Source organism: Ahaetulla prasina, chromosome 1, assembly GCF_028640845.1.
Source record: "Ahaetulla prasina isolate Xishuangbanna chromosome 1, ASM2864084v1, whole genome shotgun sequence".
NCBI classification, from domain to species: domain Eukaryota; kingdom Metazoa; phylum Chordata; class Lepidosauria; order Squamata; family Colubridae; genus Ahaetulla; species Ahaetulla prasina.
Genome location: NC_080539.1, coordinates 296,315,843 through 296,330,250, shown reverse-complemented (window position 1 = coordinate 296,330,250; position 14,408 = coordinate 296,315,843). Strand labels below are relative to the sequence as shown.

Genomic DNA, 14,408 nt, shown 5'->3' with positions numbered 1-14,408 from the left:
TTTGCCCAATTTTAACTACAATTCATCTCTGGTCTCCATCTTTTGAGACTGTTTTGGAAGAAAAGTTTGCTGTGCCAATGCACACACATTTCTATTTAACATCCATATCTATCTATGGACATAATTTTGCCAACTATTCCCATCTCTGCAGCGTATTTTCTGAAAAAGGCCTTTTTGCTTACTTTGAAGAATATACATATTTTTTCCACACTTTGTAATTCTTGTCAGAGAATTAACACCACAAATAGTCAGAAAATATACTTTTCATAGGTTAACTCATTTTTAATTCATTCATCCGTCTGAAAGTAGAAAATTATTACGCTATTTATTCAGTACAGTGGATGCATTTCCTGATAATATGCAAACACATGTTATAGACTCAGTTTGGCTGCTTTTAGTAGTGGTATCCAGTTAGCTGTAGAATAATAGATTGTGTGACGTAAATTGGAAAATACTTTGCAAGGTGACCTTATATGAATGCTTTTTTGTATCCTTATCTTTCTAGACTCTTCTCTAAGATAATGCTGATTATTTCTTTCCCGCAGGTGCAGCTAGCAGCAGCTCTGAATGTTCCTGTGGCCGCAACCATTTCACCTGTGCGGTTAGTGCCTTTGGTGAATGCACTTGCATCCCTGCTCAATGGCAATGTGATGGCGACAACGACTGTGGGGACCATAGTGATGAAGATGGTTGTAGTAAGAAAATAATCCATAAATTAGGAGGGAGGGATTGAGGGTGAAGAAGACTTCCATGTGCTTTTATGCTTTTGTATTTGGTTCTTTTAAATAGGCATATGGCTTATTTTTCCTAAAGGGTCACTTTAAGATTCTATTATTAGAGTCCGGAAGACCAAATGCATGTTGGTAAACTATGAAATGCTGAAACCTGATCAGTCTCCAGCCACTGTCTTTGACCTTCTGGGAAACTAGTGGAGGCAGGGTTTTGTTGCATTATCTTTTGTGCTCCTCAGATATAGCAAAATTGCGTTTTGCATTTTGTGTTTATTTTATGACCTAAGAGAGGCTCAACTTCCACTATCACATCATTATAAAAGAAGTGTAAATAGTGATTTGAACTCTGGACTCTTACGCATTTGAGATCACCACTCACTGATTGGCAGTTGCAGGGAGAAAGTGGACAGGGGACAAAAGACGGATGCAGAGAGAAACATGGCCACAGGACAGTCAGGAAGGATATAGTATTCAGTACTTCTTCTACTGTGATGCCTTATGACAGAAGCCAGTAGTGATCTTGGATGCTAATTTTTTTTTTGGCCATTTATGCAACTGTTTTTAAAGTCATTTTTGTAGGATTATCAGAGGGAGGGAGGGAAGGAGAGAGGGAGAAAGAGAAAGAGAGAGAGAGGGAGAATGAATTTAATTCCTTCAAAAACTGAAACGGGAGTCAGCTACTATATATACCTGTGAAGGTAGAACTTGTACCATATTAAACTGAGAAGGACCCCCTTTTCCATGCTTTCTCCAAAGATGTATTTTTATTTTGCAAAACAAAATGACACATAACCAGTGGTGGGATTCAGCCAGTTTGCACCTATTCGGGAGAACCGGTTGTTAACTTTCTAAGCAATTCGGAGAACCAGTTGTTGGAAGAAATCTTATTTTTTCCCCCCACTTTACAGGGCTAATCCTGTAAGGAAGGCAGGAAGGAAACATTCTGGTGGTGTTTCTAGCCTAATCTTTACTGCCCTGCTTACAGAAAGTGCCTCTCTGCTTAACCCTTATTACATTGTAACAGCTAAGGCGAAGCGCCCATCGACGTGAGTGACGTTGAATTGGCCACGCCCACATGGTCACATGACCACCAAGTCACGCCTATCCAGATGGTCATTAGGGCAGAGAACCGGTTGTTAAATTATTTGAATCCCACCACTGCACATAACCCAAATGCACTGACTAAATGTCATTGCTGAAATGGGAGTTACATTACCAATTTTAAATTAATAAAAATAATAAATAAATAAATAAATAAATTTAAAAAATTACAGCTAGGTGGCTAATATTAAAAATAATCAAATACTCTTTTATTTTATATATACTTTGCAAATGCAAATGTGTGTTCTTTAAAGACAGAACTTATTAAAGTAGGGGGAGGAGCATTATGTACAATAATGCTGTACAATATAAATCCTTAGCTGTACAATAGAAAGTTTGAATTTCAATCAAAGTTACTCTTAGGTTAGGCTCAGTTCCAGAGGTGGGTTTCAGCAGGTTCTGATCAGTTCTGGAAAACCGGTAGCGGAAATTTTGAGTAGTTCGGAGAACCGGTAGTAAAAATTCTGACTGGCCCCGCCCCCATCTATTCTCTGCCTCCCAAGTCCCAGCTGATTGGGTGGAAATGGAGATTTTGCAGTAACCTTCCCCTGGAGTGGGGTGGGAATGGAGATTTTACAGTATCCTTTCCCTGCTACGCCCACCAAGCCACGCCTACCAAGCCACACCCACAGAACCAGTAGTAAAAACAATTGAAACCCAGCACTGCTCAGTTCCCTATAGCTACCTAGGTTGCTTTCTTAGCAAAAACTATTTGCTATTGCTCTTTGTTAGGATTAAAAAAAAAAAAAAACCTGAGTCCAAATCACAGCCTTGAGATTTCCAGGTTTCTAAGTGGATTTTAGGAAAGCACATAAATAAGTGCTTCCCTTAGAGAGATTCTTTCGGAGTAATTAGAGCTTCCGGATCTGACATCTTACAAATAAATTAAAAGAATCTTCATTACAAAGAATGCAGAGAAAAATGAGATATCCGGTTTGCATATAGGTTTTAGTACAATAGCAGTATATACTGTAGGGATAGAAATCCGAAGTGAAAGTGGATCTCATACGTTTATGTCACTGAAATATCTGATTTGCAAAACTTAATAATTTTTTTAAAATTATGTCAGAGATCCGTTTCTTTACTTCTCTTAATTATGCAACATCCCTTTGTGAAATACAGGTAGTCCCCGACTTAGGACCATAATTGAGCCCAACATTACTGATGCTGAGCAAAACATTTGTTAAGTGAATTTGCCCCGTTTCATGGCCTTTCTTGCCATAGTTGTTAAGCGGATCACAGCAGTTGTTGAGTTAATAACACAGTTGTTAAGTGAAGCTGGTTTCCCCATTGACTTTGTTTATAAGAAGGTCGCAAAAAAGGATCACTGCAACCTTCATAAACACGAGTCAGTTGCCAAATACGAGTCAGTTGCCAAGCGCCTGAATTTTGATCACATGACCATAGGTCATAAGTATGAAAAATGGCCATAAGTCGCTTTTTTTCAGGGCTGTTGAAACTTTGAACAGGCACTAAGTGAACTGTTGTAAGTCGAAGTCTACCTGTACCGCTGTTGAGTATCCTTCCCTTCCCATCCCTTTCCTTATCAGTAGTTTGTAAACCTGATGTAAATGAAGAGAGCTGTAAACCTCAGGTATTTTGCACGTTCTTCAGTGATCTTTTTCTTTGGCCTAATTATTTTTAATGACGGAGGGGGTCTGTGTGTGCAGTGCTTCGTATTTGATTTCAAAGGAATGTCAAGGGCAGCTGTTAGAGACAGAAGAATAATGCAGTGTTTGTACCCACATGTTTTCGGAAGCTGCATCCTAGAATCAAATACGAACCATTGCAGGGCCCCGATAACTAAAAGAGGATAATTTACATTTTGAAACAATGTTTAATGTCCCAAAAGTGCTTTTTTTTCAAGAGGCAACTGGACTTTCTGGTTTTTCCTTGAAGACGTTTCGCTTCTCATCCAAGAAGCTTCTTAGATGAGAAGCCAAACGTCTTCAAAGAAAAATCAGAAAGTCCAGCTGCCTCTTGAAAAAAAAGCACCTTTGGGACAACTATGACCTGGATGACTGAGAATCTCCATAGACAGTTTTTGTGATCTTTTTTAAAAAAAATTGAAATAATTGTATATAATGTTTGGGAGAATTGAACATGTCTTGGTCTTAGATAAGAAATAAGGACAGTTGAAGCAGGAGGGCTGTAACGCCACCTGTTTCGGTGATTTTATTCATCTATATTGCTTTATGCTATGACTTGTTTGCCTCTCTTTTGTTTACTAGACACAATTGGCTAGGTTCACACAAGCTAGAAATTGGTAGATTGTGAATTCTACATGCTCTCCAGCAATGGTGAAATGTAAAAATTTTTTACTACCAGTTCTGGCTTGGTGGTGGTGAGGGTAATGTGACTGGGTGGGCATGGTCAACTTTTTTTTTTTACTTTTAAAAGCATTTTTTCTACAACCTCTTTTTGCCTTTAAAAGAAAAAAAAGCTTCTGACAATCAGGCAACTCAGCTGGGATTGTCAGAGCCTTTTAAAAGCATTTTTACGACCTCTTCGACCAAAGAGGTTGTAGAAAAAATGCTTTTAAAAGGCTCTGACGATCCCAACTGAGCTGAGCGATCATCGGAGGCTTTTTTTTAACTTTTAAAAGCATTTTTTCGGCTGAAGAAAAATGCTTTTAAAAGTTAAAAAAAACTGATGATTGCATGGCTCAGCTAGGCATGGGAGGGGCAGGCAGGGATTTTTGCTACCAGTTCTCCAAACCACCCGCTGCCATCGCTACCAGATCAGGTGATCCGGTCCGAACCAGGAACATTTCACCCCTGCTCTCCAGCCTCCCATATGTAACTTCCAAAGGAAGCCCTACAGAATGGGCTTAGCCTTAGCTGAACGTTTTAGCTTTTTAAAAGTGCATTGGAGGAGGGACGTCAGAATGGTCGCTAGCGGTACTTTCAGAGCACTGGGATATTTATTTCACTCCTGTACGTGGACACACATAAATTTAAGCTGATTTTTCCAGGGATTTTTGGGGGTGCAGGGATTAAGGGAGAAAAATGGGTTTAAGCTTTAAAGGGTTTCTGTTTTGGTTCCTTTAAAGCCCTGAATGTACCCCCTCCAAAAAAAAATCTAGCTTTTCCCATTAGGCTAATATACTTATTTATTTTAAAGATTTATATGATTGCTTATCTTATACAACTCTGGGTGGCTCACAGCAATAATAAAAACCAGTAACTATAGGATAGGATAGGATAGGATAGGATAGGATGGGATGGGATGGGATGGGATGGGATGGGATGGGATGGGATGGGATGGGATGGGATGGGATAGGATAGGATAGGATAGGATAGGATAGGATAGGATAGGATAGGATAGGATAGGATAGGATAGAATTTTTTTTTATTGGCCAAGTGTGATTGAATACAGAAGGAATTTATCTTGGTGCATATGCTCTCAGCATACATAAAAGAAAAGATACGTTCATCAAGAATCATAAGGTAAACACTTAATGATAGTCATAGGGTACAAATAAGCAATCAGGAAACAATCATAAAACAGTAACACAATAAAACAAAAGCACCGTGCCTTCAGCGTCTGCCTGGGATGCCCCTCCGTAAGCACCCATTGCTTAAAATTGGGAAATTTAGACTGGCAGTTTTCAGAGCTCCAGCGACGCTCCATGCAAACGGAGGAGACAAGCAGACAAGCTTTGCAGAGCAGACTATGCATGAAATAATAGAAAAGGATACAGAAACAGCTTGAGGGGAAATCTTGTGCGCAGATCAGATTACAGCAATTGTACATGGGCAAAACAGAATTCTTTTTCCCAGAAGGAATACAAAGCAAAAAAGAAAAAGAAAGAAAGAAACCGAAAGAAGAAATTAAAGTTAAGCAGGTTCCTTGTGTCTTCTTCACAATATACCTCTGTGTTTTGCCAATACTTCCCACTCCTGTATCAGCTTGATTTTCTCTTGAGATGTTTTCTTCTGCAGGTCTGATTCAGGTTATAGATCAAATTACTGACTGCTTTTTAAGACAGGGGATGGGTGAGTGAGGGTCAGTAAAGAAACAAGCCCACTCTTCTATGTTAAAGATGTTAGGAGAAAACAGCGTTTTGAACTTAGAGGAGCAAAAAGACAGTAAAGAATTTCATTGGAAGGAATATGCATGATTATGTATTCCAACAGCTAACTTGATGGAAGGACCATGTAGAAGTAAATGAGTGAGTAGGTTCCCAGCATGAAGAAATGAAGTATATTACTGGATATGAGTGATAGATTTGATGGGATCTCTTAATTTTTCGACTTTGGCAGCTCCCAGCCAGTTGCCTGCTGTGGTTGTAGTAGAGTCTTTTTAAGTGTTGCTATTTAAGATCCACCTAGCTGTGCTTTCTTTAATGAACCTTGCATTCTGTTTCTTTTGGTGATTTTTAAAAAAAAACCATATGTAGCTATTTACTGATCTCAGCCACAATCAAGCACCTTATTTATGCTTGATTGTGGTTAGATCCTCTTGCCAGTCTCCTTAAGAAATGGCATTTCCCACTAGAGCAGGGGTGTCAAACTTATATCATCACGATGGCGTCATGTGATGTATTGCTAAACTGGGTGTGGGCGTGGCCAGCGCGTGATGCATCTGGCTTGCAAGCCACGAGTTTGACAGCCCTGCATTAGAGGGAAACTGCTCTGTTTTGGTCTTTCTGCTTTTCTGCAGGTAGTGGGAAGTAGAGTCTTTGATTGAGGTGACATCCACTCTTGGTTTAGAAATTAAGATTCATCATTGCTATATAATAGATTAATGGTAGTGACAGCTCCTTGCATAACCTCTTCAAAGGTGTAAATTATAGCATGACAAAGAACAATTAATTAGATGCATTCATAGGTGAACCAGGAAACAAGAGGTATGTACCGTATTTTTTGGAATATAAGACATACTTCCCCCTTCCCCCAAAAGTGAGTGAAAATTTTGGTGTGTCTTATACAATGAATGTTGCGGCAGGGGCGTTGGTGTGGCGCCAATTAGCTGTTCTAGAATGGGCTGCGGAGGTGGTGGCGAATGGGCCACAGCAGCGGTGAGCAGGCTGCTGCAAACAGGCCGTGCTGAATGGGCCACAGCGGCGGTGAATCTGCTGTGTTGAATGGGCTGCAGCAAACGGGCTGTGGCGAATGGGCTGCACCACTGGTGAACGGGCTGCGGCGGCAGCAACAGACCTCAGTGGTGGCGAATGGGTGGCAGCAAACAGGCCAAGGCAAATGGGCTGCGGCAAACAGGCCAGATGAATGCTGGCAGCCAGAGGCAGATTTTTTTTCTTGTTTTCCTCCCCGAAAAAGGTAGGTACATCTTATAGTCCAGAGCATCTTATACTCTGAAAAATATGGTGTACAAGAGTAGGAGGTAGGAAATATGGGTATACTTGGCAGCCTTTCAGCAACCAATCCTCGAAATATCTGGAGTGTCAGTGAACTAGCTTGAAACCAGGGGTGAAATGCTACCGGTTTGGTCTGGTTCAGGTGAACCGGTAGTGATAAAAATTATCAGTTCGGGTGAACCCGTAGTAAAAAAAAGCTACCGGTTCGGGTGAACCTGTAGTTTAAAAAAGCTACCAGTTCCTCCGAACCAGTATTTCTGACGATCAGCTGTGCTGCAGGGTTTAGCTTTGCTAGAAAGCAAGGATTTCCTGCTTTCTAGCAAAGCTAAACTGCGCAGCACAGCTGATCCCCCCCCCCGCTGTTCTACTTACCTTCCGAGGCTTCCTTTTGGTGTGTGATGCATGCATGTGCATGCGCAGTATGCACCAAAAGGAGGCTTGAGAAGGTTAGTAGAATATCAAGGGGGGGAATTAGCTGTGCTTTCTAGCAAAGTTTAGCTTTGCTAGAAAGCAATAAATCCTGCTTTTTAGTGAAGCTAAATCACGCAGCACAGCTGATCCCCCCTCGCTTCTACTTACCTTCCCAAGCCTCCTTTTGATGTGTATTGCGCATGTGCGCATACACATGCAGTGCATGTTTGGCATGCACTGTGCATGCATGCGCAGCGCGCGTTTGCACATGCATGGCCAGCGAACCAGTAGCAAACTGGTTCGGATTTCACCACTGCTTCAAACTCCTTTTAATAAGTGCAGATTTTGTAAATACTATTTTGGGGTTTCCCCAAAAGAAGAAGGCAAGAACCATAGTAAACATGTAACAAGCTCAGTCTTGCATGATGGGAATTGCAAGTAAGTCTTTGATGGAATTTCAAGCATCGATGTTGCCTAAATTATGAGGAAACCTTGCCTACTAGAAAGACAAGATCTTCCAGAAACTTGAATTAGCACTAGATAGTTTATTAAAAACAGATTCTTGCTGATTGAAGGCATTCGTTATATTCATGCCCCAATATAAATGGAAATTCAGTGTCCAGGATGGCAATGCTTTCAAGTTAGAGAATAAAAATGTTGGAATGAACAACTAACAGTATGTAAAGATTATCTGAGAACAAGTCCCATTGAATAGGAATTTTAAGTATAAGATTTGTATTTATTTTGTTTATTAGATGTTGCTTTTGATTGTTGAATGTCCTGATCAGTTCCCTGGTTTCCTTGTCCTTTGTCTTTGAATTTAGCATTTATTTTCTCCTGGCATCTTTCTCTGACAGACTTAATTCCTTGAAGTCTTGTTCTCATTTCTTTAACTTCTTTGCTTCAGAGTATCGGATTTCCTTGCTTTCACCTCATACCTTGAAGGAGGGTTATATTTATCACTGAAGTGAGAATATAGGTTCATTTGTTCACAGTGGATATTTCAGTAGATAGCAAATGTAGCCTTTGCTCTCTGTGGTTGACTTCCCAGTGAACTGCTTTGATTACTTTACAAACACAATTATTGCATTTCTAACAGTCTTTCTGAGACCTATCAGTGCAGATAGGTTTTGGCAATCTCACACCCGAACCAGCCTGCACCTCAGTTGCTTGTCTGTCTCCTAAGTCTCTCTTTGAGACTTGTCTTCAATTGAATTGTCTTCTGCTTTCAAGAAAAAAGCCTCCTTATTTTTCATATTTCTCCTAAATCTCCTTTTTTCTCATCATTAATAATTCAAAAGAATCACTACTCATGTCCCACTGATGTGGTACTAGACTTCATATGCCTATGTTTTTTGCATTTCATTTGTATTTTCTATTCTGACAAGAGTGGTAATGTATACAGCACTTTTTTTTAGAATTCCCAGTTAAAGCCTTGTCTCATCTAGGAATGCCGTATCAAGGCTGCTGAAATATGGATGGCCACTAGATCAGAGGTCCCCAACCTTGGCAACTTTAAGCCTGGTGGACTTCAACTCCAGTCCTCCAGGCTTAAAGTTGCCAAGGTTGTTTTTTTTTTTTAATTTGCATTTATATCCCGCCCTTCTCCGAAGACTCAGACACTATGTCAAGCAATAGTCTTCATCCATTTGTATATTATATACGAAGTCAACTTATTGCCCCCAACAATCTGGGTCCTCATTTTACCTACCTTATAAAGGATGGAAGGCTGAGTCAACCTTGGGCCTAGTGGGACTTGAACCTGCAGTAATTGCAAGCAGCTGCTGTTAATAACAGACTGCATTAGTCTGTTGAGCCACCAGAGGCCCTGGTTGGAGACCCCTGCACTAGATGACTGCACAGAGACAGAAATAACTTAAACTTTTTGAGCCTATCAAGGGGTCATCCAATTTCTTGCAAGCCAGGTAAATTATGCCAACTTCATCTCTTCCCTAACCCTCTCCCCCTCCCAGGAGATTTCTGATTAAATGAGTGCTTTAATCAGAGCTGTGGTGGCGCAGTGATTAAAATGCAGTACTTCAGGCTACTTCTGCTGACTGCCGGCTGCCTGTAGTTCAGCAGTTCGATTCTCACCGGCTCAAGGTCGATTCAGCCTTCCATCCTTCCGAGGTGGGTAAAATGAGGACCCAGTTTGTTTGGGGAAATATGCTGACTCTGTAAACTGCTTAGGTCTGTAAAGCACTATGAAGCGGTACGTAAGTCTAAGTGCTATTGCTATCAACATAGGGATGTAATTTGGTTAGATTGGAAAAGATTTTACATATTGAGAGATCCATATGTAGTCCTTCACATCAGCAGGGAGGCGGTGCAGAGGAAATGACTTTCATCCAGTAGAATCCTATAGGGCCATATAACAGTTGAATCTTCCCAGGATCATGTGCATATTGTGTATGTAATGTATCTTTAAGGGTTTTGGAGGGAAAATAAGAGCGGGAAATAGCACGTTGCTAATTGGCTGAAGCCTCCAGCTGAACTGTATATAAGGAGGGGTTTTACCGTTGTTTGCTGCTGGGTTCACCATATAGTAAAGAGCTGTTGTCACTATCCTGGTCTCCTGCCTCATTATTGCCCGGATCTAACACTGGCGACGAAGGTGGGATCTGAGGCAAGAAGGGTGCCAGGAGTTTACGAACCCAGCAAGTAAGAGGCGACGAATAGCGATGTCTAGCTATACACCGCCAGCACCATTCGACCCAGCGAAGGAAAAATGGGGATCATACATGGCTCGCTTCGAGTGCTTCCTCGAAGCCAACAAGCTCCAAGGAGTCTCGGACAACAGGAAACGGGCATATTTCCTGAGTCACTGCGGTCCCGAGGTCTTCGACACCGCAGAATCGCTGTCGGAGCCAACGCCGGTACAGTCGGTACCGTGGCAAACTCTGCAGACTGCGTTGAAAGCCCATTATGCACCAACGCCTTCCAAGTTTGTGCAACGGTTCGAATTAAGGCAGCGCATGCAGCGAGAAGGCGAGTCCATCAGTGTATACATGGCAGCACTGAGGAAAGCAGGAACGAGTCTGCAGTAATCCAAGGCCGGATGGCCTGGAGGAGGAGCTGAGAGGAACGAACAGTCCCTCCGCCAGCTCGACTCACTCCCAGATAATGAACTGCGAGGTCCGAAAGAGTCAGGAGACGCCATTTACGTGATTACGAGAAAAGTAAATGTTAATTTTATGTAAATAGGGTAAAATGTTTTCTGGGAGGGAGGAGTGTAATGTATCTTTAAGGGTTTTGGAGGGAAAATAAGAGCGGAAATAGCATTGCGTTAATTGGCTGAAGCCTCCAGCTGAACTGTATATAAGGAGGGGTTTTACCGTTGTTTGCTGCTGGGTTCACCATATAGTAAAGAGCTGTTGTCACTATCCTGGTCTCCTGCCTCATTATTGCCCGGATCTAACAGTGTACATGGGTGCAGTGTTTAATTTTCAGTGTTGGTCAGCAGGTTTATAAATTTGGTGAAGCTTTTTTAAGGGACCAGAAATATGAGGAGAAAGATGGGTGTTCCAAAACATTTGCAAAGGCTGTAAGAGACTCTTGATCTTAGTGAAGAAGTCTTGGAAGCCTGTTTTTCCCGAATAATGGCTATTTAGGCACATGGCCAAGTTTCCTAGCACTATGATAAAATTTCTGAACATAGCTGAGTTGAGACATGCTCTCCATTAACTAGGAAGATCACTATGTGGTCAGCAAACACATGGAACAAATATTTACGGTACTTGTCTGTTGACTAAATTGTGTCGTTCCCAGTGTGTATTCTCAAACTCAGTTTATCAGGAAGATAATTCTGTATAAAGATCTTGATATAAAATATGGATAGTTTTGTTTAGACCAGGGGTCTCCAACCTTGGCAACTTTAAGCCTGGTGGACTTCTACTCCCAGAACTCCCAGGGATTCTGGAAGTTGAAGTCCACCAGGCTTAAAAGTTGCCAAGGTTGGAGAACCCTGGTTTAGACCACTCTTGCTGGCATGCACTTTCCAAATGTGTTAATGGATGGGAATGGATGGGAAATATAATCTAACACATTTGGGCTTATCAACAGAGGTCGGGGAGTAAGAGCAATGTTTTCACACCCATTATCTTTGTTTCAAGATTCCTTTGTCTAAGGTATTTGCAAAAGATAAGTGTGATTTTGATGACAGGCTAGGGGGTGAAGGAAATTGGTGTGAAATTTGCTTTTACTTCTAGACCTTTGCGTGCGTGTCCGTGTGTCATTTTTTTCTGACATATTTTCCTCCCTTCATTTTTTTTAAATAACCAGAACAGATTATTATTAAGGAAAAAATAATCTATTCAGACTTTCCTAATTAAAGGACTAGTACCCTAATTAAAGGCATTGTGTTTTGCATGATTAATAATGAAAGTTGATGTATTAGCTGGGCTGCTAAAATAGCTTACCATACTTCCTTCCTAAAGAAGAAATGTGTTGAATTTGAATTTGGCTTTTTTGTGACTCAAGAAAGTAACAGTTGATATATGTGCATGTCTTTATTGAGCTTTTCAAAATGCTTCAGATTTGGTTGCCTGGCTGTCTCCGAGCTGGGGGGGAAAATAGACACAAATGAATTATATCTACATTTTTTTCCAAGGCTCAAGTTGTCAAGGTGGTTGGTACGAATGAATGCAATTTCTTTTCCAATGAGAGTTTGGAAGTCAGTCTTAGGTTTGTGGAATCTTCATCATATAATGATTATATTGCCTAAATTGCAGATGTAAATTTAATTTCTGGCAGCAGCAAAGGGCAGGCATTCATTACTGCATTACCCCAGGGTTGACCATTCATTTCTCCCTATGGAGGGACAGCAAAGGAAAGAGTATAAAAACATTTAAGATTTCTTACTGGGGAACATAATATTCAAAAAACTTGTGATCCAAATTATCCAATTGGGCAAACGTTGATCTTGAACTGCATCTACCTTCCCACACCTAGAATCTCTTTGGAGTGTTGGACTACATTTTCCATTAATCCAAACCAGCATGGTTAGCTACCAGGGAATATGGTGAAAATATCTTACCCAATCCTGATTGAGGAAGACTAGGTTACATGGTGATAGCTTTGCAATAATCATCAAATTCAGACTATGTTGGTATCAACATACCAACATTCCATCTCTTAACAAGAAGTTAAGAGATGGAATGACGTAATTTTTTTTATTTTATTTTACTCATCCCACCCACAGATTTGCGAGGGGAAATTAGAGGAAGGAGTGCTATGTTTTATAAAGCTCCAGGTGGAAGGGGAGAATATAAATATGGTAACAATTCATATAAAAGGAAGGATTTATAATATAAGACAAAACGAAGAAGGCTGTCAAAATAAAAGTGCATTCTGGAAATAAGGTTTACTGCATTTAATTTTTTTAATTATTTTAACTAGAATGGGTATTGTGTTTAGGTTTATATGCAGTGGTGAAATCCAATTTTTTTTACTACCGGTTCTGTGGGCGTGGCTTGGTGGGCGTGGTGGCTTGGTGGGCATGGCAGGGGAAGGATATTGCAAAATCTCCATTCTCACCCCACTCTGGGGCCAGCCAGAGGTGGTATTTGCCGGTTCTCCAAACTACTCAAAATTTCCACTACCGGGAGACGACTTCCGGTATCCAGCGGCAACGGACGTCTGGAAGGCTTCTCCTGCCTCCAGCGCCCGAATCCGGCCGCCGCCGGGGCCCTCAGGGGCCAGGTGTTCCGAAAAGGACACCTGCCGCACGGACGGCTCGCCAGGGGTCTCCCAGCCGACATACAGGACTGTGGGGACCGATGCTGGCGCGGCCCTAGGCTCGGCGGGGTTCGAGGCCACAGGCCGCGCCATTATTTTGGTCGCCGCTTGCCGCTGTGCCCGTGACACCGGGCATTGATTTATAACTGCAGCAGCCTGGTGGTGAACAGGGCACGGAGAAGAATTGAGGAGGAGAAGGAAGGAATATCGGTAAACGTGAGTGGACTGCCCGGAGTGCGGGGGTTTTTCTCCCCGCGGTTGGAAGGAGCACGAGTTATTCTGGAGAGAGGAGAACTTAAAATAAGAAGATTACCGGTTTTGTGGAGCTCTGGAGAGAAGAGGTGATGGAGAAATTTAGGAGGGAAGGTTTGAGGCCCCTCCTTCTGGGGAACAGTGGTGGCGCCCAGCTTCCGCCTTCACTATGAGAATTTTGATGACATCACTTCCTTCGGCTTCCTGGTTGACTAACTGTACTCTGGACTCGTTGCTCCTGTGAGTGCCCCTGGTGGATCCGGAGGAAATTACAAGGATACTGTGCCTGCCTGAGGATTTTGTATTTTTTTCCTTAATGGCAAAAGGTCAGAGACCAACTGCTGGAGAGATGGAGAGAATTTTGGAAAAGTTATCTAATATGGACAAGAAATTGATGAAATAAGAGCAGAAATTGTGACTATCCAAAAGGATTTAAAGGATACTCAACAAGTTTCAGCAGAAAACAAGCAGAAAGTGGAAGGTTTGGAGGGTGAGATGCGGCAGTGCAGAAAAGAGAGGAGACGACAGGCAATGCTGTGCTTGACCACAGATGGATAAAATGTCTTATTTCCTTAGGTTTCAAAATTTGGAAGAAGTGGACCAAGAAGACTTGAGAGATGTTGTGACTAAATTGTTGGGAGAATTTCTTGGGAGAGGTGTTGATTTCATGAATTGGGATGTGGATCGAGTTTATAGAGTTAATTCGCAATATGCACGCACGCATGCAGTTCCCAGAGAGGTTCATGTCAAATTTGTGAGAAGAGAGACGAGATGAAATTCTTAGAAAACATAGGAGTGGGGCACTGATTTACAGGGGCAGGGAGATAGCCATTCTGAGGCAGATTCCCAGACAGGTA

General features: G+C 41.7%; 1 protein-coding gene across 1 annotated transcript in view; it reads left to right on the top strand.

Annotated features, from left to right (window-relative positions):
- The window catches only part of LRP4 (LDL receptor related protein 4), a 123,539-nt gene that overhangs the window by 58,522 nt on the left and 50,609 nt on the right, over positions 1-14,408 (top strand). The window contains exon 2 of the mRNA XM_058161972.1: positions 546-695. Coding sequence (XP_058017955.1) covers positions 546-695 — 150 coding nt within the window. The remainder of the gene's footprint in view (positions 1-545; positions 696-14,408) is intronic.